The following is a 26,245-nucleotide window of genomic DNA, read 5'->3' as shown; positions in this document are numbered from 1 at the left end:
CTGAGGACATGGGGACATCGAGGGACAAGGGGAGGTCATGGGGGGGGTCATGGGGACGTTGGGGGACATTTGGGGACATGGGGGGGGGTCAGGGGGACATTGTGGGACATGGGGGGACGTCGGGGACGGGGGGGGACACTGAGGACATCGGGGACATGGGGAGGTCGGGACACGGGGGGGGGACACGCGGCGGACATAGGGGACACGGGGGGGGCACCGTGAGGTTGGGGGGGATTTTGGGGGGGGTGGGACATTGGGGACACGGGGGGGGGACACCCCGACACTGCCCCTCAGACGCTGCAGCAACCACCACCTTTATTGTGCGCGGGGGGGGCACCTTGGGGCCCCCCCAAACGTTTCCCTGAGTCGGGGGGGGGCCACATGAAGCCCCCCGAGGTAAAGGGGGGGGGGGCAAAAACGGGAGATCCCCCCCCCGGGGGTGGCACAGAGCTGGGGGGGGGGTCCCCGAGATCTGCAGGGGGTCGGGCGGGGGGGGCGACATTCGGGGGGGGGGGTCCCCATTTGGGGGGGGGCTGCCCCAGAGCTCGGGTTTTGGGGTGACCCCCCCCCCTTGACACAGGGAGCCCCCCCATTGTTTTTTTTGGGGGGAATTTTGGGGGGTTTTTGGGTTGCCCCCCCCCCCCCTCCATTTTGGGGTGTCCTTTGGTGCAAGCTGGCCTGGTTGGGGGGGGGGGCTGCGATTTGGGGGCCTAAGGGGGGGGGACCCCAGTTTTGGGGTTCTCAAAGCTCCCCACGTTTGGGGTTCCCGGGGGGGGGGGGGTGCGCGGCACTTTTGGGCTGCCCAAACGGGTGTCCCCCCATTTCTGACCCCCCCCAACCCCCCCCCCCCCCGTTTTTGGGGGTTCTCAAGGGGGTGCAGGAGGGGCCCCCAGCTTTTAGGGTCCCCCCAAATTAGGGTTCCCTGGGGGGGGGTCCCCCAATATTTGCGATTCCCAAAGACCCCCCACCCCCTTTTGGGCTGCCATTTCTGACCCCCAACACCCCCCCACACTTTTAGGGGTTCTCCGGGGGGGGCAACTTTTAGGGTCCCCCCCAAATTAGGGTTCCCTGAGGGGGGTCCCCAACATTTGCGATTCCCAAAGACTCCCCCCCTTTCAGGCTGCCACTTCTGCCCCCAACACCCCCCCACACTTTTAGGGCTTCTCAAGGGGGGGGGCAACTTTTAGGGTCCCCCCACATTAGCCTTCCCACGGCCGGATGAGGCCCTGACGCCCTCCCCCAGCCCCCAATTTGGGGGTGCCCCCCCCCCCCCAACCTATCACAGCAGCCCGCAGGTGGCCGAGCGCGCCCCCGCCCCCCCCAGGGCCGCGTTGGGGTCCAGGTCGGGGGGCAGCTGCCCGGGGCCCCCCCAGACGTTGAGCTCCTGGAAGAGGCCGGTCTCGATCAGCTCCTCCTGCCAGGGCACGGGGACGGTCCCCGAGGCGAAGGCGTCGCACAGCGCCGCGTCCCCCCCGTCCAGCTCCACGCCCCGCACCGACGAGAAGGCCCCCACGTCCCCCAGGTCCTTGGCGTACACCCGGCGGGGGTCCGGCACGAAGGGGGGGGGGCACCAGGCCTGCAAAGGCGGGGGGGGGGGAAGGGGGGGAGAGGGAAAGAGGGGACGCCCCCAGCCTGTGCTGGGGGGGCTCTGCCGGCACCCCCCGAGCATCCCAGGTACCCCCCGATGGCCCCCACTACCCCTCTCCTGGTACGCCCAGTACCCCCCAGTATCCCCAGGTACCCCCCGGTATTCCCAGGTAACCCCCCCGGTACCCCCCAGTATCCCCAGGTACCCCCCGGTATTCCCAGGTAACCCCCCCAGTACCCCCCAGTATCCCCAGATACCCCCCGCTATTCCCAGGTAACCCCCCCAGTACCCCCCAGTATCCCCAGGTACCCCCCAGTATTTCCAGGCACTCCTCCCAGTACCCCCCAGTACTCCCCAGTATCCTCAGGTACCCCCCAGTATCACCAAGTACCCCCCCAGTACCCCCCAGTATCCCCAGGTACCCCCCAGTATTTCCAGGTACCTCTCCCAGTACCCAGTATCCCCAGGTACCCCCCCCCCATAATCCTAGATATCCCCAAGGCCCCCCCAGTACCCTCCCAGTATTCCCCTGGTACCCCCAGTACACCCCCAGTATTCCCAGGTACTCCCAGTACTCCCAGTAGCCCCCAAGTCCTCCTGTAATACCCCCAATACCCCCCCCAGTATCCCCAGGTACCCCCAGTACTCCCAGTAGCCCCCCAGTCCTCCTGTGATACCCCCAGTAGCCCCCCCCAGTATCCCCAGGTGCCCCCCAGTACCCCCCAGTACCCCCAGTACCTCCCTAGTCCCCCCATGATGCCCCCAGTAACCCCCCAGCACCCAACACCCACTGGAAACCCCATTTTGGGGCACCCAGCACCCACTGGGACCTGTTCCGGAGCACCCAGTGCCCACACAACCCCATTCTGGAGCACCCACGACCCCCACAGACCCCTCCTGGAGCACCCAGCACCCACTGGGACCCCTTCTGGAGCACCCAGCCCCAGATGAACCCCTCCTGGAGCACCCATGAAGACTTATTCTGGAGCACCCAGCACCCAAACCAACCCCTCCTGTAGCACCCAGTGTCTCCCAGAGCCCTTGTGGAGCACCCAGCACCCACGGTAACTGATTCTGGAGCACCCAGCACCCAAAACAACCCCCTCTGGAGCACCCGACATCCAGATGGACCCATTCTGGAGCACCCACCACCCAAACCAACCCTTCCTGGAGCACCCAACGCCCACAGGGACCCCTTCTGGAGCACCCAACCCCCAGATGAACCCATTCTGGAGCACCCCCCCACCCAAACTGACCCCTTCTGGAGCACCCAACGCCCACGGGGACCCATTCTGGAGCACCCAACCCCCAGATGAACCCCTCCTGGAGCACCCATCAAGACTTATTCTGGAGCACCCGCCACCCAAACCGACCCCTCCTGCAGCACCCACCGCCCCCAGCCCCCCCCCCCGGAGCACCCCTGGGTGGGGGGTTACCTGCCTCGAGGCGCCCCCAGCTGACGGCGGCGAAGAGGGGGTGCGCCTTGAGCTGGGCGCAGCTCCCGGCCTGGAAGCCCAGGCGGGCGCCGGGGTCCTTGGCCAGGAGCCCCTCGCAGGCCGCCCGCGCCGCCGCGCTGAAGCGCTCCGAGAAGGTGACGGGGTCGTGCAGCGTGCGCCGCGTCACCTCCTGGTTCTCCACCTGCGGGGACAGCGGCGCCGGGGGGTGACCGTGGGGACGGGGGGACAGGAGGCGGAGCGTGGGGACACGGGGTGGTGAGTGGGGGCATGGGGATAACGCCTGGGGACATTGGGATGATGTTGGGGACGTGGCGATGACGTTGGGGACATGGCGATGATGCCTTAGGGATATGGGAGTGACGTTGGGGACATGGGGATGACATCTGGAGACATGGGGATGACGCATGGGGACACGGGGTGACACTTGGGGACATGGGGATGATGCCTGGGGACATGGGGATGACACCTGGGGACATGGGGGGATGCTTGGGGACATGGGGATGGCACCTGGGGACATGGGGATGACATTGGGGACATGGGGGGATGCTTGGGGACATGGGGATGGCACCTGGGGACATGGGGATGACACCTGGGGATATGGCGATGACGCTTGTTGAGATGGGGATGACTCTTGGGGACGCTGGGATAATGTATGGGGACACGGGGTGACATCTGGAGACATGGGGATGGCACCTGGGGACATGGGGGGATGCTTGGGGACATGGGGATGATGCACAAGGACATTGGGATGACGCTTGGGGACATGAGCCTGTCGCTTGAGGACATGGGGATAACGCACGGGGACACGGGGTGACACCTGGGGACATGGGGTGACACTTGGGGACATGGGGATGATGTTGGGGACATGGGGATGCCGTTGGGGACATGGGGATGACACACGGGGACAGGGGGTGACACCTGGGGACATGGGGACGACACTTGGGCCCCCAGTACCTTCCAGTCCCTCCCAGTCCCCCCAGTCCCCCCAGTACCCCCCCACCTTCTCCCCGTGGAGCTGCAAAGGTCCCTTGGACTCCCAGTACCCCACCCAGTCCCTCCCAGTCCCTCCCAGTCCCCCCCAGTACCCCCCCACCTTCTTCCCATGGCGCCAGAAGGGCCCCCTGGCCTCCCAGTCCCCCCCAGTCCCCCCAGTACACCCCTACCTTCTCCCCGCGGCGCCGGAAGGGCCCCCAGTCCCTCCCAGTCCTCCTCCCAGTCCCCCTCCCAGTCCCTCCCAGTCCTCCCAGTCCCCCCAGTGCCCACCTTCTCCCCGCGGCGCCGGAAGGGCCCCCTGGCCTCCACCATCTCGAAGAGCGTCACCCCCAGCGTGAAGTAGTCGACGGCCCAGTCGTACTCCTCGTCCCGCAGCACCTCGGGCGCCATGAACCCTGGGGACAGGGGGGGGACACCAGGGGACACCCCGGTGACGGGGGGGGGGGACGCGGGGGGACGCAGGGGGACGCCCCGTGTCCCTGTGTCCCCTGTCCCGGGTCTGGTTCTGTCGCTGGGGGCCATGGCCCCGCAGTGTCCCCCCTGCGTCCCCATGTCCTCGGTGTCCCCCCCATGTCCCCACCTGTCCCTGTGTGACCCCATGTCCCCCAATGTCCCCTTGATGTCCCCCCATCTCCCCATGTCCCCCCCATGTCCCCCATGTTCCCAAACCCCCATGTCCCCCATCTCCCCACGTCCCCATGTGTCCCCCATGTCTCTGTGTCCCCCCATGTCCCCACCATCTCCCTGTGTCCCCCCATGTCCCCATAGATCCCCATGTCCCTGTGTCCCCCCGTGTCCCTGTGTCCTGCCCATGTTCCCCATTTCCTCAGTGTCCCCCCTATGTCCCCATGTGTCCCCCATGTCCCCATGTCCCCTCATGTCCCCCCGTAACCCCCCATCTCCCCATGTCCCCCCATGTCCTGCCCATGCCCCCTGTGTCCTCAATGCCCCCCTGCCCCCCCATGTCCCCCTGCCCCCCATGTCCCTGTGCCCCCCCCATATCCCCCCCATGTCCCCCCCTTGTCCCCGTGCCCCCCCCATGTCCCCGCCCCTACCTGGGGTCCCGGCATAGCCGCGGGTCTTGCTCTGCCCCTCGCGGAGCTCCACGGCCAGCCCCATGTCGGACAGACGGACGTGGCCTGCCCCGACCAGCACCACCAGTAACCACCAGCGACCCTCCCAGCGCCTCCCAGTAACGCTCCCCAGTGCCCCCCCCCAGTGTCCCCCCAGCCCCTTGGTGTCCCCACAAGTCCTGGATGTTCCCTGGATACCCCATATCCCGCACAATGTCCCCAATGTCCCCATGTCCCCCATGTCCCCCCAGTGTCCCCAATGCCCCCCACGTCTTCCCAGTGTCCCCATATCCCCCACATCCTACCAATGTCCCCAATGTCCCCCACCTTGCCCTCATGTCCCCCCCATCCCCCCAATGTTCCCATGTCCCCCACATCCCTCCAGTGTCCCCATATTCCCCAATGTCCCCATGTCCCCCACGTCCCCCCAATACCCCCGTGTCCCCAATGGCCCCGTGTGCCCCACGCCGCATCCCCAACATCTCCAATGTCCCCATGTCCCAGATGTCCCCATGTCCCCAGTGTCCCCACATCCCAGATGTCCCCCCCCGTCCCCACGTCCCCGACGTCACGCCCTGTCCCCACATCCCCAGTGTCCCCAATGTCCCCAGTGTTCCCCATGTCCCCGACATCCCCGATGTCCCCCCCCTTGTCCCCACGTCACCGGCGTCATCGAGGAGGACGTTCTCGGGCTTGAGGTCGCGGTAGACGATGCGGTGCTGGTGCAGGTGCTCCAGCCCCAGCAGGATCTGGGCGGTGTAAAACACGGCCCGCGGCTCGGGGAACCCGGGGTTGTCCTCGTCCACATTGTACACGTGGTACCTGGCACGCCAAGGACACGCCACGCACATGCTAAGGACACGCCAGGGACGTGCCAGCACCCGGGGACACGCCGCGGCTCGGGGACACGCTGGGGACACAGCTCAGGGATGCTGGGGTCGGCCAGGGCCACGCTGCACATGTGTGGCACCTGCACATGCTAAAGACCACACCAAAAACATGACACGCACATGCTAAGGACACGCCGTGGATGTGCACACGCTAAGAACATGCGGAGGTGCCCCAGGAGCTGGGACATCCCATTGCAAACATGATGTGCACGCCACGTACATGCTACGGCCAAATAACACGCCAGGCACACGCCAAGCACACGCCAAGCACACGCCAAGCACACGCTTACCGCAGGTCACCGCCGTTCATGAGCGTCATGACGAGGCAGAGGTCGGTCTTGGTCTGGAAGGCGCAGGCCAGCGAGACGATGAAGCGGCTGTGCACCCGCGCCAGGATGCGCTTCTCCACCAGCGCCGCCTGCACACGCCAAGCACATGACAAGGACACGCAGCTGGTGCCGGCCCGGTGCAGGCCGAGGACACGCCAAGCACATGGGGTGGCACGGAGCGAGTACATGTCAAGCACACGCCAAGCACATGTGTGTTCCCACTGGGTCCCTCCCCAACCTTGGATGGCCCAAAGCATCTTCGGGCGTGCACGCCAAGCACATGCCAAGCACACACAGAGATCATGAGGAAAACATAGAAGACGATGAGAAGGAAAATGGAGGAAGAAAAGGGGGGAAAAAGAGGGAGGAGGAGGGGACAGAGGGATGGACGAGGGGACAGGGGGACAGGGAGGGGGATGGGGGGCCAGGTGAGGGGACAGAAGGATGGACAAGGGGCCAGAGGGATGGACAGGGGGACAGAGGGATGGACAAGGGGACAGGGGGACATGGAGGGGGACAGGGAGACAGATGAGCAGACAGAGGGATGGACAAGGGGACAGGGGGATGGACAGGGGGACAGAAGGATGGACAAGGGGACAGATGAGGGGACAGAGGGGACGCAGGAATGAACGAGGGGACAGGGGGACAGGGAAGGGGTTGAAAGGCTGGACGAGGGGCCAGAGGGATGGACAAGGGGACAGATGGGCAGGTGAGGGGACAGAGGGACAGACGATGGGCTAGAGGGATGGACAGGAGGACAGAGGAATGGACAGGGGGACAGAGGGACGGACAAGGGGGCAGGGGGACAGGGAAGGGGACAGGAAGACAGATGATGGGACAGAAGGATGGACAGGGGGACAGAGGGATGGACAGGGGACAAACAGGCAGACGAGGGACCCGAACGATGATGGCAGGGACGGGGACGGCCACCTCGTAGCCATGGCGCTTCTTGAGCCGCTTCTTGTTGAGGCGCTTGTTGGCGTACATCTTGCCGGTGGCGCGGCGCTGGCAGGCGCAGACCTCGCCGAAGCCGCCCTTGCCCAGCACGCGGAAGTCAGCGAAGGCCTCGGCGCCCACCGGCTGCCCCTCCAGCCACTTGAACTGGGTGAAGCGCCCGAAGTAGGGCGAGGCGCGGTACGGCGCCCACGCCGTCGCCTCCAGGTGCGCCAGCAGCTCCTTCTGCGCCAGCCCAAAGTCCTCCAGGGTGCTGGGGCCTGGGAGGAGCAGGGAGAGAGGTGGGGACAGCATGAGGGGTGTGGGGGTGTCGTGGCAGCCGTGGGTGTCATGGCAGCCGTGGGTGTCATGGCTGCCATCAAGGTCATGGCTGCCATTGGGGGTGCCATGGCCATTACTGGGGGTGTCATGGCTGCCGTTGGTGTCATGGCTGCCACCAAGGTCATTGCTACCACTGGGGGTGCCATTGGCGTCATGATTACTGGTGGTGTGATGGCTGCCAATGGTGTCATGGCTGCCCTCAACATCATGGTTGCAACTGGCGGTGTCATGGCCACAACTGGTGTCATGGTCACCATCTTCATGGCTTCAACCGGGGTGTCATGGCTACCACTGGGGTTATCATGGTTGCCATCTTCATGGCCATCCCAGGACGTATCATGGCCGCACTGGGAGGTGTCATGGCCACCCCTGGCCGTATCTTGGCTGCCATTGGAAGTATCATGGCTGCTCCAGGAAGTGTCATGGCCAGCATTGGAGGTATCATGGCCAGCATTGGAGGTATCATGGCCGCCATTGGAGGTATCGTGGCTGCCATTGGAGGTATCATGGCCGCCCTGGTGGTATCATGGCCACCATCGGAGGTATTATGGCCACCATTGGCGGTATCATGGCCGCCATTGGAGGTATCATGGCCGCCATTGGAGGTATCATGGCCACCTTGGAGGTGTCATGGCCGACCTGGAGGTATCATGGCTGCCCCAGGAGGTATCATGGCTGCCATTGGAGGTATCATGGCCGCCATTGGAGGTATCATGGCTGCCATTGGAGGTGTCGTGGCTGCCCTTGGAGGTATCATGGCTGCCATTGGAGGTATCATGGCTGCCATTGGAGGTATCATGGCTGCCCCAGGAGATATCATGGCCACCCTTGGAGATATCATGGCCGCCCCCAGAGGTGTCATGGCTGCCCTGGAGGTATCATGGCCGCCATTGGAGGTATCATGGCCGCCATTGGAGGTATCATGGCCGCCATTGGAGGTATCATGGCCGACCTGGAGGTATCATGGCTGCCATTGGAGGTATCATGGCCACCCTTGGAGGTATCATGGCTGCCATTGGAGGTGTCATGGCTGCCCTTGGAGGTATCATGGCTGCCATTGGAGGTATCATGGCTGCCCCAGGAGGTATCATGGCCGCCCCTGGAGGTATCATGGCTGCCATTGGAGGTATCATGGCCACCTTGGAGGTGTCATGGCCGACCTGGAGGTATCATGGCTGCCCCAGGAGGTATCATGGCTGCCATTGGAGGTATCATGGCCGCCATTGGAGGTATCATGGCTGCCATTGGAGGTGTCGTGGCTGCCCTTGGAGGTATCATGGCCGCCCTTGGAGGTATCATGGCTGCCATTGGAGGTGTCATGGCTGCCCTTGGAGGTATCATGGCTGCCATTGGCGGTATCATGGCTGCCCCAGGAGGTATCATGGCCGCCCCTGGAGGTATCATGGCTGCCATTGGAGGTATCATGGCCGCCATTGGAGGTATCATGGCTGCCATTGGAGGTGTCGTGGCTGCCCTTGGAGGTATCATGGCTGCCATTGGAGGTATCATGGCTGCCATTGGAGGTATCATGGCTGCCATTGGAGGTATCATGGCTGCCCCAGGAGATATCATGGCCACCCTTGGAGATATCATGGCCGCCCCCAGAGGTGTCATGGCTGCCCTGGAGGTATCATGGCCGCCATTGGAGGTATCATGGCCGACCTGGAGGTATCATGGCTGCCATTGGAGGTATCATGGCCGCCCTTGGAGGTATCATGGCTGCCATTGGAGGTGTCATGGCTGCCCTTGGAGGTATCATGGCTGCCATTGGCGGTATCATGGCTGCCCCAGGAGGTATCATGGCCGCCCCTGGAGGTATCATGGCTGCCATTGGAAGTATCATGGCCACCTTGGAGGTGTCATGGCCGACCTGGAGGTATCATGGCCGCCGTTGGCAGTATCATGGCCGCCCCCGGAGGTGTCATGGCCGCCCCACTCACCTGCAGGCGGCGCCGTGGCGGCGGCGCTGAGGAAGCCACAGTGCTCGGCCCCTCCCGGGGTGAAGAACCGCCCCCGCAGGGCCATGGCCGCCCCACCGCGCTCCGCCTCCTCGCAGCACTCGAAGGCCTCGAGCTCCGCCCACAGCGCCCCGGCCGCGGCCAATCCCGGCGTGGCCTCCAGGAACTGCCGGAAGAGCCGCTTCCCGATTGGCTGCTCCAGGCACTGCCACCGGAAGGACATCTCCTCCGCCCCCTCCTGGGCGCCGCCATCTTGCCCGGAGGCACCTTGGGCGCCGCCATGTTGCGGGGCGCCCCCTCCGCCGTTACCGGGGGCACCGCCAGCCAGGCGGGCGCGCAGGGCCTCGCACTGGGAGATGTGGGGCAGGCGGAGGCGGGCGCGATGCCGCCGGTCCCGGCTCGAGGCCCCCGAAGCGCCGGCGCCGCCGCGGGCCGACACGTAGGCTGAGTTGGCCACCACCGTCTCCAAGCCGCCGATGTCCATGGCTGCGGGAGGAGGGGAAGGGGCTGAGGCCGGGCGCGATGCCAGGATTAACCCCACCCCTGGGTTAACCCCGCCCCCGGATTAGCCCCACCCCGGTTTAGCCCCGTGCCCGGATTAGCCCCACCCCCGGATTAGCCCCTCCCTCTGGGTCAAACCCACCCCCAGATTAGCCCCACCCCCTGGATTAACAACCCCAGATTAGCCTCGCCCTCAGATTAGCCCTGCTCCCTGGGTTAACCTCACTCCCAGATTAGCCCCGCCACCCTGGATTAGCCCTGCCCCAGATTATCCCACCCCAGATTATCTCTGCCCTTGGATTAGCCCCACGCCCTGTGTTAACCTCACCCATGGATTAGCCCCTCCCCCTGGATTAGCCTCACCTGTGTATTAGCCCCACCCTCATATTAGCCCCACCCCCAGGTTAAACCTTGCCCCCAAATTAGCCCCACCCCCTCAGATTAGCTTTGCCCTGCATTAGCCCCACCCTTAGATTAGTCCCACCCACTGGGTTAACCTCTGACCCTGATTAGCCCCACCCCCTAGGTCAAACTCACCCCCAGATTAGCCTCACCCCACGGATTAGCAACCCCAGATTAGCCTCACCATCAGATTAGCCCCACCTCTTGGGTTAACCTCACCCCCAGATTAGCCTCACTTCCCCAGATTATCCCCACCCTCAGATTATCCCCACCGCCATATTAACCCCACCCTCGGATTAGCACCGTCCCCTGGATTAACCTCACCCATGGATTAGCCCCTCCCCACCTGCGTATTAGCCCTGCCCTTATATAAACCTCACCCCCAGGTTCAACCTTGCCCCCAGATTAGCCCCACCCCCTCAGATTAGCCCTGTCCCTGTATTAGCCCCACCCTCGGATTAGGTATTAGCCCCAACCCCTGGGTTAACCTCGTACCCAGATTAGCCCCACCCCATAGGTCAATCTCACCCCAAAATTAGCCCTGCTCCCCAGACTAGCAACCCCAGATTAGCCTCACCCGCAGATTAGCCCCACTCCCTGGGTTAACTTCTCCCCCAGATTAGCTCCACCTCCCCAGATTAGCTCCTCCCCATATTAGCGCCGCCCCTAGATCATCTCCGCCCCCTGGGTTAACCTCACCCATAGATTAGCCCCTCCCCCTGGATTAGCTCCACCTGTGTATTAGCCCCGCGCATATATAAACCCCACCCCCAAGTTTAACCTCGCCCCTGGATTAGCCTCACCCCCTCAGATTAGCCCTGCCCCTGCATTAGCCCTGCCCTTGGATTCATCCCACCCCCGGGTCAACCTCAGACCCGGATTAGCCCCACCCCCTAGGTCAAACTCACCCCCAGATTAGTCCCACCCCCTGGATTAGCAACCCCAGGTTAGCCTCCCCTTCGGGTTAGCCCCGCCCCCTGAGTTATCCTCACCCCCTGCTCTGCTCCCCGGATTAACCCTGTCCCCACAGTAGTCCCACACTCAGATTAGCCCCACCCCCTGTATTAGCCCCACCGGTGTATTAGCCCCTCCCTCATAGTACCCCCACCCCCAATCTTAACCATGCCTCCAGATTAGCCCCGCCCCCCAGATTAGCCCTGTCCCCCAGATTAGCCCTGTCCCCGCATTAGTCCTGCCCTGGGATTAGCCCCGCCCCCTGAGTTGACACCACCCCTGATTAGCCCCAACCACCCATACCAATTTTGCTCCCCAGATTAGGCCCGCCCTCGGAATAGCCCATTCCCCTGGATTAACCTCACCCTGGATTAGCCCCGCCCCTTCAGATCAGCCTTGCCCCTGCATAAGCCCCGCCCTCGGATTAGCACCGCCTCCTGGGATACCATCACCCCTGGATTAGCCCCATTCCCCCATATTATCCCCCCCCCGGATTAGCCCCGCCCATGGATTAGCACTGCCCCCTGGGGTAACCTTACCCCTGGATTAGCCCCACCCCCTGGATTAGCCCCACCCTCATATTAGCCCCACCTCAAATCTTAACCTCGCCCCTGGATTAGCCCCACCCCCAGATTAGCCCTGCCCCCTGGGTTGACCCCACCCCTGGTTAGCTCCAACCACTCATATCAACTTTTCTCCCCAGATTAGCCCCGCCCTCGGAAAAGCTCCGTCCCTTGGATTAACCTCACCCTGGATTAGCCCTGCCCCTTCAGATCAGCCCTGCCCCTGAATAAGCCCCGCCCTCGGATTAGCACCGCCCCCGGGATACCATCACCCCTGGATTAGCCCCACTTCCCCATATTAACCCCCCCCCCCCAGATTAGCCCCACACTTGGATTAGCACCACCCCCTGGATTAGCCCCACCCCCTGGATTAGCCCTGCCCTCATATAAGCCCCACCCCCAAATTTAACCTCTCCCCGGGATTAGCCCCGCCCCCCAGATTAACCCTGCCCCCACTAGCCCCACCCTCAGATTAGCCCCGCCCCCTGGATTAACCTCACCTTCAGGATTAGCCCCCGCCCACCCGTATCACCCTTGCTCCCCAGATTACCCCCGCCCTTGCAACAGCCCCGCCCCCCGGATTAACCTCACCCCCGGGATTAGCTCCGCCCCCCTGCCCGGGATTAGCCCCGCCCCCAGGCCGGGGTCTGAGACCTTAAAGGGCCGGCGCGCTATAATTAGCGCCAAAGCCGCTCAGCCCTAAGCCGCTTCCACCCCCCCCCCGGGGACCCCCCCCCCAATCCCACAGTGCCCCTGGGCCGCAGGGCATGCTGGGAATGGTGCCCCCCCCTTCGACCCCCCCCCATGGCCCAAAGGATGCTGGGAACCCGAACCCCCCCCCCAGACCCCCAAAGGGTGCTGGGAAGGAGGGGGGGGGGGCAGGACCAGGGCCCCCCCCCCCAGGACCCCCGGGGGGGGGGAACCCCCCCCAAAAGGACCCAGAGCCCCCCCAAAAAGACCCAGGTGCCCCCCCAAAGGGCCCCAAGGTGTCCCAAAGCACCCCCCCCCCGAAAGCACCCAGGGGTCCCAGACCCCCCCCCAAGTGCCCAAGGCCCCCCCACCCTGGGGGGGTCCCCAGGGGGCTCAGCCCCCCCCCCGGTGCCCCCAGGACCCCCCCCCAGCTGCCCCCCAACCCCTCGGGGCCCCCCCCACCCCCAGGGGTCCCAGCACCCCCACTACGCCCCCCCCCCAGCCCTCCCAGGTGCCCCCTCCTCCCCCATGACCCCCCTCCCTAGAGGTCCCAGCCCACCCCGCCCCCCCAAGACCCCCAGGGCCCCCCCCCCAAGGGGACCCAGACACCCCCCCGAGGTGCCCCCACACCCCCAGGGGTCCCAGCCCCTCCCCAATGTCCCCAGGACCCCCCCCAGGTGTCCCCCCGAAGGGACCCAGAGCCCCCCCTAATCACCCCCCCCCCACCCCCAGGTGACCCCCCCCTCCAAGAGGACCCAGCTCCCCCGACCCCCCCCCCCAAGGACCCCCCCCAGGCCCCCCGTCCCCAGGCACACCCCCCAGGGACCCCCCACCCCCGGGACCTCCCACCCCCAGGGGACCCAGCCCCCCCGGGACCCTCCCCCCCCCACTGACCGGTGCCCCCCCCCCGGTGCCCCCCCCCCCCCGAGCCCCCCGGCCCCTCTCACCCGCGCAGCTCCCGGTGCCCGCGGTGGCTCCGCCGGGCTTGGCTCCGCCCGGGGATTAACGGGGATCTGCGGGGGCGGCCGGGCCCCCCCCCCGTCCCCTCCGAGGGTTCCGGGACACCGGGGGGGGGGCACACGGAGCCCCCCCCCCCCCGCCCCGCTGTCCCCAGGGGACCCGGCGGGGACGCGCCGTTACCGGGGAGCCCGGAGCTGCTCGGCACGGCACGACCGGGGGGGGGGCGGGTGTCCCCCCCCCTCTTTTTGGGGGGGGGTTGGGGGGGGTTGTGCCCCCCCTCCCGTCACCTCCCGCCCCCTCTGTAGCCCCGCCCTCCCCCCCCCCCGCTCAGCAGCCCCCAAGGGCAGCCAGGGCCCCTCCTCCAGTGCTCCCAGTTCACTCCCAGTAAGCCCCCAGAGTTCCAAGGAGTCCTCCCCATTGCCCTCTCTCCGTGCCCCCAGTAGCCCCCAGTAGCCCCCCAGTGCTCCCAGTGCTCACCCAGTAAGCCCCCAGAGCTCCCAGGACCCCTCCCCAGCGTCCCCTCTCTGTGTCCCCAGTAGCCCCCAGTGCTCCCAGTAACCTGCTCAGTGCCCCCAGTAGCCCCCCAGTGCTCCCAGTAACTCCCCAGTGCCACCAGTAACCTCCTCAGTGCACCCAGTAGCCCCTCCAGTGCTCCCAGTAGCCCCCCAGTGCCCCCAGGAGCACCCCAGTGCCCCAGTAACCTGCTCAATGCCCCCAGTAGTCCCCCAGTGCTCCCAGTTAGGACCCCCAGTGCCCCCAATAACCTGCTCAATGCCCCCAGTAGTCCCCCAGTGCTCCCAGTTAGGACCCCCAGTGCTCCCACATCCCCCGAGGCTCCCAATGACCCCCCCCCAGTGCTCCCAGTATCCCCCAGCGTTCTCCCCGCGCCCCTCTCCCCGCGCGGCCCCTTTAAGACCCCCCCAGCCCTCCCTAAATCTCTCAATGGGGGGCGGTGGGAAACGGCCGCGGGGCTCCCCGCCCCCCTCATTAGCATAAGGGGCGGGGCGCGGGCGGCTTTAGAGCGCTCGATTAGCATAGGGGCGTGGCTAAGGGCGAGGGGGCGTGGCTCCGAGGCTATATAAGGCGGCGCGGCGGCGGCGCTGGGGAGTCGCGGGTTCGAATCCCGGCGCGGGCGGAGCGGACCGGGACCCCCGGAGGCCTCCCCCCCCCGCCCCGAGACCCCCCCCCCCCCCCCAAAAAAAAATGGCTCGGGACAAGGAGAAGCGGAGCTGCGGGCAGGTGCTGGCCGAGTGGCGGGCCTTCGTGTGGGACCCGCGGAGCCGCCAGTTCCTGGGCAGAACCGGTACCAGCTGGGGTAGGTCCGGCGTGGGGGGCGCGGGGACCTCCCCCCCCATTTTGGGGGTGCAGTGGGGGGAGCAACCCTGGGTGGGCTGCGTGGGGATCCCCCCCTTGGGGTGCAGTGGGAAGGCGCAGAGGGCCCCCCCCCCCGTAGGGATGCACATTGGGGGGGGGACATCTCTAAAAGTTGTGGACCTCGCCCCCCCCCCCCCCCCCCCCCTTGTGGGTTTAGGGTATGGGGACCCCCCTCCCCATTTGGGTCCCCTATGGGGACCCTATTTGGGCCCCCCCCCTATTTGGGTGCAATGGGAGGGGGGTGTATGAGACCCCCCCAGTATAGCTACAGGTGGGGGGGGTTGCGTAGGGCCCCCCCCGCAAATAGGGGGGGCACGTAGGGGTCTCCTATAGGGCTGCATCAGAATGGGTTGTGTAGGGGTTCCCCTATAGATGCAAATGGGGGCAAATGGGGACCCCCCAGCTTGGGTCCAATGGGGGGGGGGCTTGCACAGGGACCCCCCCCGGGCGGGTGTGTCGGGAGGGGGCCATATGGGGACCTCCCCCTCCCAGAGCGCAACAGGAGGGAGTTTTCTAGGGTCCTCCCCGGCATCCCCCCCCCATTTCTGTATGGGTTTAAGGGGGGGCTGCACAGAGCCCCCCCAATATGGATTTAAGGGGGGGGGGCTGCATAGGGCCCCCCCATGGAAGGACGTCTCTTAAAGGTCCCCCCCATGGGTGTAATTTGGGGGGGGGCGGGTTGCATAAGGACCCCCCCCTCAATTGGAGGACGCCCCATTTAAACGCTGCATTTTTTTGGGGGGGGGCCCTTGGGGGCGGGGTACTTGCATGGACCCCCCCCATGGGTGCAAGGGGAGGGGGCTCCATACCCCCCCCCCCTCATTTTGGGGGCGGGTGCAAACAGGGATGGGGCTGCAGGCTCCCCCCACGAGTCTGCGTTGGAGGGGGGGCACTTTGTGGGCCTTGGGGGGGTCAATTTTTGGGGGGGGGGGGGGGGGGCAGGATTGTGCCCCCCACCCCCCCCGTCTGTCGCGCTGTGGCTGCAAAAGTAGGTCATGGACGGGGCTGGGGGATGGGAGCGACAGGGACCCCCCCGGGGGGGGGCAGCCAGATGGACATTGTCCCCCCCCCCCCCCCATTTACAGACAGACGGGGACCCCCTGGGCTGGGACCCCCCCCATTTGTAGGGACAGATGGCTCGGGGGGGGGGGGGTCTGGGGGCTTTTGGGGGGGGGCAGAAGGGGGATTGGGGTCTTTGGGGGGGATTTTGGGGGTGTCCGGAAGGGACCGGGGGGGTCTCCAGGAGTGGGTTTGATTTTTGGGGTGAATTTAGCAGGATTTGGGGACTGCGGTGGGTTTGGGGAGGATTTGGGGCTGTTTTGGGGGTATTTGGGGCTCCGGGAGCGTTCTGGGGGGAGATTGGGGCTTTGGGGGGGGAATTTGGGGTGGGATTTGATGTCAATGGGGCGATTTCATGGTTTTTAGGGGGCTCTGGGGGCAGTTTGGGGGTGCTTGGGGCGTTTGGGGCAGTTTTGGGGTAGATTTGGTGTCATGGAGCAGGGTTTTTTGGGGGTATTTATGGCTCTGGAGGCATTTGGGGGGGCATTTGGGGGGGTATCTGCTGCCGTGGGGGCAGTGGGGGGAGCTGTGGGTGGTTTGGGGCACGCTTGGGGGTATTTGGGGCTCTGGGGGCAGTTGGGGGGGCAGTTGGGGTGTGGGGGACAGTTGGAGGGGCTGCATTTGGGGGTCTCGGGGCAGTTTTTGGAGGGTGTTTGTTACTGGGGCAGTTTAAGGGGGCAGTTTGGGGGGGTCTTGGGGCAGCTTTGGGGGGCTGTTTGGGGGTGTCGGGTCAGTTTGGGCATCTCGGGGCAGTTTTGGGGTCATTTGGGGGTCTTGGGGCCGTTTTGGGGGCATGTTTGGGGTCATTCAGGGGTCTTGGGGCAATTTTGGGGGCACATCTGGGGTCATTTGGGGGTCTTGGGGCAATTTTGGGGACCTTGGGGCAGTTTTCGGGGGGGCTTTTTGGGTGCTGAGGGGTGACATTTTGGGGGTTTGGGGGGCACCTGGGGTCCTCCGGGCAGCTTTCGGGACATTTTGGGGGCAAACGGGCTGCTTTGGGGTGGCGTTTCGGGGTCTTTTTTCGGGGGGGGGGGGGGGGGGATTCCCCCACCCCCGGGGGGGGTCAGCGGGGGGGTGCTGACCCCGTGCCCCCCCCCCCCCAGGCCTGATCCTGCTCTTCTACCTGCTCTTCTACGGGTTCCTGGCCGGGCTCTTCGCCCTCACCATGTGGGTGCTGCTGCAGAGCGTCGACCCCCACGTGCCCAAGTACCAGGACCGCCTCGCCACCCCCGGTGCGCACGAGGGGCCCCTTGCACGAGGGTTTGCACGAGGGGGGCTTCGCACAAGAGACCCTTTGCACGAGGACTTGGAGCGAGACCTCATGGTTGGGGGGGGCACTGGGAGTGTGCAGTGGGCGGCCTTGAAACCCCCCCGGTGTGACCCTTTGCACGAGGGAGCTTTTGCACGAGGTTTTGCACAAGGGCTCACACGAGGTGCCCCTTGCACGAGGGCTTGCAGTGAGACCTTGTGGCCAGGGGTTGGGGGGAGGCATTGGGAGTGTGCGATGGGCGGCCTTGAGAGCCCCCAGTGTGACTTTTTGCACGAGGGTTTTCACGAGGGACCCTTTGCACGAGGGCTCGCACAAGGGGCCCCTTGCACGGGGACTTGCAGCGAGACCTCGTGGCCAGGGAAAGTGTGCAATGGGCAGCCTTGAAACCCCTCCCAGTGTGACCCTTTGCACGAGGGGCCCTTTGCACGAGGATTTCCACGAGGGGCCCCGTGGGACCTTGGCAGTGTTGTGCAAAGAAGGGGGTTGGGCGTGCAGCAGGGGGCCTTGGCACCCCGAGGCAGCCCTTGCACGGGGATTTGCACGAGGATTTGCACAAGGGCTGCCTTAACATTGCCCGGAGGGAGCAGGCATGCAACGGGGGGGGGGAGCTCAGCCCCCGGCTCTCCCCTCCCCTTGCACGAGGACCCCTCCCCCCTCCCCGTGTGTGTTGCACGGCCGTGGTGCGAGGCCGGTCCCCGTGCGCAGGGATGATGATCCGCCCGCGCGCCGAGGGGCTCGACGTCACCTTCAACGTCACCCAGAGCCAGACCTGGCTCCACTACGTCCGCGCCCTGCACCAGTTCCTCGAGCGTGAGTGGACTGGGAGGGGGCTGGGAGGCACTGGGAAGAGGCTGGGGGGGGCTGGGAGGGAACTGGGGGGCACTGGGAGGAAACTGGAAGCACTGGGAGGGGGCTGGGAGGGAACTGGGGGCACTGGGAGGGGACTGGGGAGGACTGGGAGGCACTAGGAGGGAACTAGGGGCACTGGAAAGGCACTGGGAGGGAACTGGGGGGCACTGGGAGGGGACTGGGGGGCACTGGGAAGGACTTAGGGAGCCCCACAATGTGCTGGGAGGGTCCTAGTCTGTACTGGAAGGCACTGGGAGGTCCCTAGTCCATACTGGGAGGCACTTGGATGTCCCTAGTCCATACTGGGAGGTCCCTAGTCCATACCAGGTGGGCCCCGATCCATACTGGGAGGCACAGGGGTGTCCCTAGTCCATACTGGGTGGGCCCTAGTCCATACTGGGAGGTCCCTAGTCCATACTGGGAGGCACTGGGGGGTCACTAGTCCATACTGTGAGGCACTGGGAGGTCCCTAGTCCATACCAGGTGGGCCCCGATCCATAATGGGAGGCACTGCGGGATCTGTGTTCCATACTGGGAGGTCCCTAGTCTGTACTGAGTGGGCCCTGATCCATACCAGGAGCTACTGGGAGGTCCCTAGTCCATACTGGGAGGCACAGGGGGATCCCTAGTCCATACTGGGAGGCACTGGGGGCCCACTAGTCCGTATTGGGAGGTCCCTAGTCCATACTGTGAAGTGTTGGGGCGTCACTAGTCCATTCTGAGAGGTCCCTAGTCCCTACTGGGAGGCACTGGGAGGTCCCTAGACCGTACTGGGAGGCACTGGGGGGTCCCTAGTCCATACTGGGTGGGCCCCGATCCATACTGGGAGGCACAGGGGTGTCCCTAGTCCATCCTGGGTGGGCCCCAACCCATCCTGGGAGGTCCCTAGTCCCCACCGGGAGGCACCGGGAGCTCCCTCGCCCGTACTGGGCGGCACTGGTGCGAGCGGGTGCTGGCCGCAGCGTACAACGACAGCGTGCAGGCCGCCCGCAACGCCGCCTGCACCCCGGGGCGCTACAACGAGCAGCCGGACGACGGCGTGCCCAACTACCCGAAGCGCGCCTGCCGCTTCAACCGCTCGCTGCTGGGGCCCTGCGCCGGGCTGGGCCCCGCCGACGACTACGGCTACGGCGCCGGGCGGCCCTGCGTGCTGCTCAAGGTCAACCGGGTGAGGCGCTGGGGGCAACTGGGAGCACTGGGAGGGGCGGAAGGGAAAGGACGGGGAGGGTTGGGATGCGTTGAGTGGGGCTGGGAGGGGCTGGGAGCGCTGGGAAGGTGCAAAACGCAATGGTTGGGGTGGTTTGCAATGCATTGTGTGGGACTGGGAGCACTGGGAGCACTGGGAAGGTACAAAACGCAATGGCTGGGGAGGTTTGCAATGCACTGGGAGGGACTGGGAGCACTGGGAAGGTGCAAAACAATGGTTGGGGAGGTTTGGAGTGCACTGGGAGGGACTGGGAGCACTGGGAAGGTGCAAAACGCAATGGTTGAGGTGGTTTGCAATGCATTGTGTGGGACTGGGAGCACTGGGAAGGTACAAAACACAATGGTTGGGGAGGTTTGCAATGCACTGGGAGGGACTGGGAGCACTGGGAAGGTGCAAAACACAATGGTTGGGGAGGTTTGCAATGCACTGGGAGGGACTGGGAGCACTGGGAAGGTGCAAAACAATGGTTGGGGAGGTTTGGAGTGCACTGGGAGGGACTGGGAGCACTGGGAAGGTGCAAAACGCAATGGTTGGGGAGGTTTGGAGTGCACTGGGAGGGACTGGGAGCACTGGGAAGGTGCAAAACGCAATGGTTGGGGAGGTTTGGAGTGCACTGGGAGGGACTGGGAGCTCTGGGAGGGGAGGAAGGGAAAGGTTGGGGAGGGTTGGGATGCGTTGAGAGGGGCTGGGAGGGACTGGGAGCACTGGGAAGGTGCACGGTACAATGCTTGTGGAGGTTTGCAATGCATTACATGGGACTGGGAGGAACTGGGAGCACTGGGGCAGTGCATACTACTAGTGTTGTATGATACTGGGGTGCGTTGCATTGGACTGGGAGCACTGGGGCGGTGCACAGTGCAGCGCCTTGTGGCTTGTAATGCACTGGGATGCACTGGGAGCACTGGGATATGTCTGTTGCAATCCATTGCCACGCACTGGGATGCCTTGCATTGCACTGGGAAAGACTGGTGGCACTGGGATTCCCTGTCATTACGGGCTGCGTGGCGCTGGGCGGCACTGGGTTGTACTGGGCGGCACTGGGCCCCGTTAACCCTTCGCCTCCCGCAGGTCATCAACTTCTTCCCGGGGAGGAATAAGAGCATCAACGTGGTGTGCGCCGCCAAGGTGACCCCGGTGTCCCCCCCTCGCTGTGTCACCCCCCCAGTGTCACCCCGCCCCCATGTCACCCCCCCATGTCCCCAATGTCACCCCCTCCCCCCCCGTGTCCCCAATGTCACCTCACTCTCTCATCTCTCCCCAGCGGCCACGGGCAAAGGGCGACCTGGTAAGGGGGTGCCCCCGAGCAATGGCGTGGGGGCCCCAAATAGGCTAGATTCACCCCCAAATCCTGCTGGGTGTCCCCAAATCTGCTAGTTTCAACCTAAATCCTGCTGGGTACCCCCAAAATAGGCTAGATTCAACCCCAAATCCTGCTGGGTGTCCCCAGATCTGCTAGTTTCAACCTAAATCCTGCTGGGTACTCCTGAAATAGGCTAGATTCACCCCAAAATCCTTCTAGGTGTCCCAAAATCTGCTAGTTTAAACTTAAATCCTGCTGGGTACCCCCCAAAATAGGGTAGATTGACCCCCAAATCCTGCTGGGTGCCCCCAGGTCTGCTAGATTAACCCCAAATCTTGCTGCTGCCCCGAAGTAGTCTAGATTGACCCCAAAATCCTGCTGCGTGTCCCAGCGTAGGCTAGTTTAATCCCAAAATCCTTCTGGCTGTCATGAAAACTGCTCATTTCCCCTCAAAATCGTGTTTCACCCAAAATCTTCTGGTTTCACACCATAATCCCACTGAGCGTCCCCAAATAGGCTAGATTCACCCCAAAGCCCTCCTGACTTTCCCTGAAGCTTGTTGAATTTACCCCAAATCCTGCTGGGTGCCTCTAAATGTGCTGGATTCACCCCAAATCCTGCCGAGTGTCCCAGAATAGTCCAGATTCACCCCAGATCCTGCTGGGTGCCCCCAAATGTGCTGGATTCACCCCCAAAGCCTGCTGAGCACCCCTGAACCGCTGCGTCCCCTTGTTATCCCGCAAATCCCCGCTGGCTGTCCCCAAATCCAGTGTTCCCAGATGTCCCTGTGCAATGTCCACCCATGCCATGTCCTTGGTGTCCCCAAGCTGTGTCCCTAGTGTCCCCCAGCGTGTCCTCACTGTCCCCATGCCACGTCCCTGCTGTGTCCCCAAGGTCCCTGTGCTGTGTTCCCACTGTCCCATCGTGTTCCCGATGTCCTCGCTGTCCCCACTGTCACTGTGCTGTGCCCACAAAGTCTCTGCTGTCCCCAGTGTCCCCGTGCCATGTCCCCCTGTCCCCGTGCAGTTGATTTTCTCTTTCTTTTCGGCCGCGGGGCGCAGGGACAGACGGCCAGCAGTGTAAGGGGACTGGGGGGGCACTGGGACAAACTGGGTGGTGGTGGTGGGGTGTCACTGGGACAAACTGAGGAGCACGGGGGCAGATGGGGTATAGGGGAAGGGAACAAGGGGGGCAAACTGGGGGGGATTTGGGGCCATTGGGATATTTGGGAGGACTGGGGTGGGTATTTGGGGGAACCAAGGGGATGTTGGGGACAGGGGGGTCAGGATCAATGGGAGGGGTCCCCAGAGTTGTACTGGGGGGGGATGTGATGGGGAGGGTCCTTGGGGGAGGGAGGGGGGGCATATTGGGGGTTGCCTATGGGGGTTCCTATGGGGTAAGGGGGGGGGGGGGAGTCCATGGAGGGGAAGGGCTGTTAGGGAGGAGGGACCCTTGTAGGGGGGAGGCTGCCTTGGGGGGTGTTTGGGAGGGGGGAAAACTTGGGGAGGGGAACACCGGGGGGTCCCCTCCCCATGTGGGGCAGGTGGGGACGTGCCTGTCCCCCCCCAGCAGGAGGAGGACGCCGCCCTCCTGGGGCCCCTCCAGCTCTTCCCCCCTAATGGCACTATCGACCTCATGTACTTCCCCTACTACGGCAAGAGAGTGCATGTGAGTGGGGGCACGGGGGGGTCTGGGGCTTGGGGGGGGGTCCTGAATATATGGCAGGGGGTGCTCCTGATCCCCTGGGGGTGGTCCCGAATGCTGGTGTCCCCTGATCTCCTTGGGATGCTGATGTCCCCTTGTTGGGTGATACCCCCTCGTTGGTGATGCTCTGGACCCTTGGCTCACCCCTGGGGTGGTTTTTGGGGGACGGGGGTGTGTGTATTGGGGGGGGGGGGATCACTCCCATGTCCCCCACTCCCAGGGTGACACCATCCCCACGCTGCAGGTGAACTACACGCAGCCGGTGGTGGCGGTGCAGTTCGCCAACGCCACGGCCAACATGGAGCACCACGTCGAGTGCCGCCTCAACGCCGCCGGCCTCCGCGCCGACGACGAGCGCGACAAATTCGCCGGCCGCGTCGCCTTCCGCCTGCGCATCAACCGGGATTGAGCCCCCCCAACCTCCCTGCGCCGCCCCCCACCCCTCGAGCCAGGTCTAACCTCCCCCCCTTCTGCCCCTCCAGATGCTCCTAATATAAGAATAATAAATGTACATAGATATTTTTTATATTCTATATAAATTAAACGGTGTGGTAGGGCCCCGGCTTCTCTCCTCACCCCCAAATGCCCGGGTTTTGCCCCCAGATTTGCCTGTCTTTTGCTTAGGAGCGCCGATGCGGGGCTTGCTTTGGTGGTGGCTGGGTGGTTTTTAGGTTTTTTTTGAGGCTTCGTAGGTAGGTTGGGTGATGTAGGGTGAGGCCAAGATGGCTGCCAGGCTGCCTGCCAAAATGGTCGGCGTTGGTCGTGTGGACGAGGAGCAAGATGGCACCAGGGTGGCTGCTGTTGAGCTTTGGGTGGGATCAGGATAGCTCCAGGCTACCAAGATGGCCAACATTGGTTGTGCAGACAAGATGGCTGTTGTCGTGTCAGTTGAGGCCAAGGTGGCCACGAGGCTACCAAGGTGGCCACTGTTGGTTGCTTAAATAAAGGGCAAGATGGCAAACTGCTACAGGGCCATCATTTGGGCTGAAGATGGCTGCCGTGATACCGAGGTGATCACTGGTGGTTGTATGAGTAGAGGTGAAGATGGCTGCCGTGCAGGACAGCAGTGTTGCAGGGATGGCAGATGGCTGCCGTTGGCTGTGTAGGCTGAGGCGGAAGCGTCCTGGGCTTCGTGGATGCTGCGGTTGAGCACTGGATGGGATCAAGGTGGTGGCCAACGTGGCCAGGTGGCTACTGCCAGTGGTGTAGATAAGGGGCAAGATGGCCATCACGCTAGCCAACATGGCCACCACGGTTAAGTGTCATGGGACAAAGGGCACGGAGGAAGGCCAAGATGGCCACCGTGGTAGAACAGAGCTGCCAAGATGGCCGCTGTTGCCCCATGGATGTCCACCCTAGATCCCCATTGCTCATGGCCACCAGGCCCTGGTGGCCATCGTGAATGGCGCTGTTGCTATGGCAACCCAGTGGCCATCTTGAACCCCATGGCCTGCAGGGGTTGGTGGCCATCTTGGCCACCATCTTGAGTCCCACCCAACCGTCTTGGGCACCCTGGGTCGTGGTGGCCATTTTGCCCAGTGGCCATCTTGGTCACCATCTTGAGTCCCACCCAGCCCCCTTGGGCGCCCTGGGTCATAGTGGCCATTTTGCCTGGTTTTGCCATCTTGGCTACCATCTTGTAGCTCCTTCCTCCCCCCACTAACACCCCCTCTGCACTGAGCCCTCCCCCTCCCACCCCAGCAGGGTGCGCCCCTTCGTTTTGGGGGGAATCAAATGGTTTTTGGGTCCATGGGAGGTGAAAGTTTGGGGGGCGTGGATGGGGAGGAAACCCCCCTCCGTATTAAACCTGTGGTTTTTGGTGGAAATACCTGCTTTTTTTGGTGGTTTTGTTTGGTCCCTGGTGCCTAGGGTTTCTCAGGGGGTGGTAATTAGGCCACAGTGGGGGTGGGGCTGCTAATGAGCCTGACGAGCTCGTTAGGGAGATGCTGCCAGGGCCGGGTGCCCAGGCACTTGGGTCCCCCCCCCCCCGTGTCCCCAGCCTCGGTGGCCACATTCATGGTGAGGCTGGGGGGGGGGGGGGGGGGGCGGGGCCATGGCGCTGACGTCATTGGGGGCAGGAAAGGGGGGAGACACCGAAATCGCCCGATTTGCCCCCAAAATACCTCTGCTCCCCCATGGCCCCCCCAGTTGACAGAGTACAGTAAAGACCCCCCCATAATTAACACCCTGGGCCCCCCCTCTCTAATTAACACCCTGATTAAGAGCCCCCCATTAATGTCTTAATTAAAGAGATTTAATTAACAATGAAATTGAATTAATTGAAATTTAATTTTAATTAATTAATGCTCGATATTCCGCAGTTAACAGCCCCCCCCCAGTTAACAACCCACCACCGATGGACACCCCCCCCAAATTGACAGCCATCAGAGATGACCCCCAGTTAATGGCTCCTAATTAACACCCATTAACTCCTCCCTATTAAGACCCTCCAATTGCCCCAATTAAATGCCTCCAAAATGACCCCCAAATTAAAACACCCCCAATTAACAACCAATGATACCTGAAATAAGAGCCCCCACCCCATTATCAGCTTCTAATCGATACTCCCAATTAACAGTCGCCATTAGCACCCCTAATTAACAGCCCCATTAACGGTCCTTCACTAAATACCCCAAATAACAGCCCCCCCCCCCCCATTAGAAGTCACAAATCAAGGCCATTAATTAGCACCCCTCATTAACTCCTCATGTTCATAGCCCCCAATAACCCCCTAATTTAAATCCCCCAAAGCCACCCCCCCCCCGACCTCCTCCAAGGCACCTCCAATTCACAGCCTCTAATTAACCGCCCAATTAACTCCCCCCGCTAATTACCCCCAAATTAAGATCCCTAATTAACACTCCCCCCAAAGTTACCCCCCTTATAGCCTTCTGAATTAGCAGCCCCCCCAATTATCAGTTCCCCATAGATATTGACAATTAACCCCCCCATTACCCCCCAATGATCAGCCCCCCATTGATACCCTCTAATTGAGCTGACCCCCCAATTAACCCCAATTATCTACCCCCGAACCCTCAATTAACAACCCACACATTACCCCCCCCATTATCACCTCCCTCTCATACCCCCCCCAATTTAACAACTCCCCCATTAATTCCGATGCAGCCCCCCCAAATTACCCCCCCATAGCCCCCCCCCCAAATGATGCCCCCCCAATTAACACCCCAAATTGCCAGCCCCTCCCCCCCATGACCCACATCGCGCCGGGGGGGGCCGCAAATCCCCCCTGATCTCCCCTAATCCCGGCGGCAGCCAGATGGTGACCCCCCCCCCCGCCGGTCCCGGGGGGTGGGGATGGGTGCGGGGGGGCTGTGGGTGCCCCCCCCACGTCCCAAGGTCACCTCAAGGGGACGGAGTAATTTTCCAGGCTGAGCCTTGGCAGGAGCTGGGCTTTGGGGGGGGGGGGTGACATCCCATCCCCCCCCCCCCCCCATATGGGGACCTTCTCGTGCTCCCCAAAATGGGGCCCTTAATCCCCACGCTGGGGGAACCCAAACTGGGACCCCCCCAGTTGGGAACCCCAAAACGGACACCCCACATACCTCATAATGGGGAACCCCAAGCAGGGACCCCCCCCAGTGGGGAACCCCAAACTGCACCCCCCCCCCGTACCCCATACTGGGACCCCCCCCTCAGTGGGGAACCCCAAAATTGTACCCCCCCCACTCCATACTGGGGAACCCCCAAACTGGGACCCCCCTTGTACCCCAAACTGGGGAACCCAAACTGGGACCCCCCTAGTGCGGAACCCCAAAATGGGCACCCCCTATATCCCATACTGGGGAACCCCAAACTGCCCCCCCCCCCCCCCATACTGGGGAACCCCAA

At 63.7% G+C, this 26,245-nt stretch overlaps 2 protein-coding genes across 4 annotated transcripts; one reads left to right on the top strand and one right to left on the bottom strand.

Moving 5' to 3' along the window:
• Window positions 1-298: 298 nt before the first annotated feature.
• On the bottom strand, window positions 299-13,869 carry GRK1 (G protein-coupled receptor kinase 1). 2 transcript variants are annotated; one of them, XM_066985167.1, is made up of 9 exons: window positions 13,621-13,869; window positions 9,546-10,049; window positions 7,261-7,544; window positions 6,292-6,419; window positions 5,776-5,933; window positions 5,094-5,177; window positions 4,309-4,433; window positions 3,025-3,226; window positions 299-1,576 (listed from the first exon to the last, which is right to left on the bottom strand). In XM_066985167.1, exons 2-9 carry the CDS (start codon window positions 10,045-10,047, stop codon window positions 1,200-1,202), a joined length of 1,860 nt encoding a protein of 619 aa, XP_066841268.1. In that variant the 5' UTR covers window positions 10,048-10,049; window positions 13,621-13,869; the 3' UTR covers window positions 299-1,199. The 2 variants fall into 2 exon arrangements, with proteins under 2 accessions (XP_066841268.1, XP_066841269.1); XM_066985168.1 differs by having other exon boundaries at window positions 3,029-3,226.
• A 949-nt stretch (window positions 13,870-14,818) lies between these two features.
• Window positions 14,819-24,288, top strand: ATP1B2 (ATPase Na+/K+ transporting subunit beta 2). 2 transcript variants are annotated; one of them, XM_066985187.1, is made up of 7 exons: window positions 14,819-14,948; window positions 17,170-17,298; window positions 18,042-18,146; window positions 19,148-19,353; window positions 20,461-20,517; window positions 22,265-22,360; window positions 22,641-24,288. In XM_066985187.1, the coding sequence occupies exons 1-7, from the start codon at window positions 14,837-14,839 to the stop codon at window positions 22,803-22,805; spliced, it is 870 nt and encodes a 289-aa protein (XP_066841288.1). In that variant the 5' UTR covers window positions 14,819-14,836; the 3' UTR covers window positions 22,806-24,288. The 2 variants fall into 2 exon arrangements, with proteins under 2 accessions (XP_066841288.1, XP_066841286.1); XM_066985185.1 differs by having other exon boundaries at window positions 22,262-22,360; window positions 22,641-24,286.
• Window positions 24,289-26,245: the final 1,957 nt, after the last annotated feature.

Source organism: Anser cygnoides, chromosome 31 (assembly GCF_040182565.1).
Source record: "Anser cygnoides isolate HZ-2024a breed goose chromosome 31, Taihu_goose_T2T_genome, whole genome shotgun sequence".
Classification (NCBI taxonomy): domain Eukaryota; kingdom Metazoa; phylum Chordata; class Aves; order Anseriformes; family Anatidae; genus Anser; species Anser cygnoides.
The sequence above is the reverse complement of the archived record's forward strand: the minus strand, read 5'-3'. Positions and strand labels throughout refer to the sequence as shown.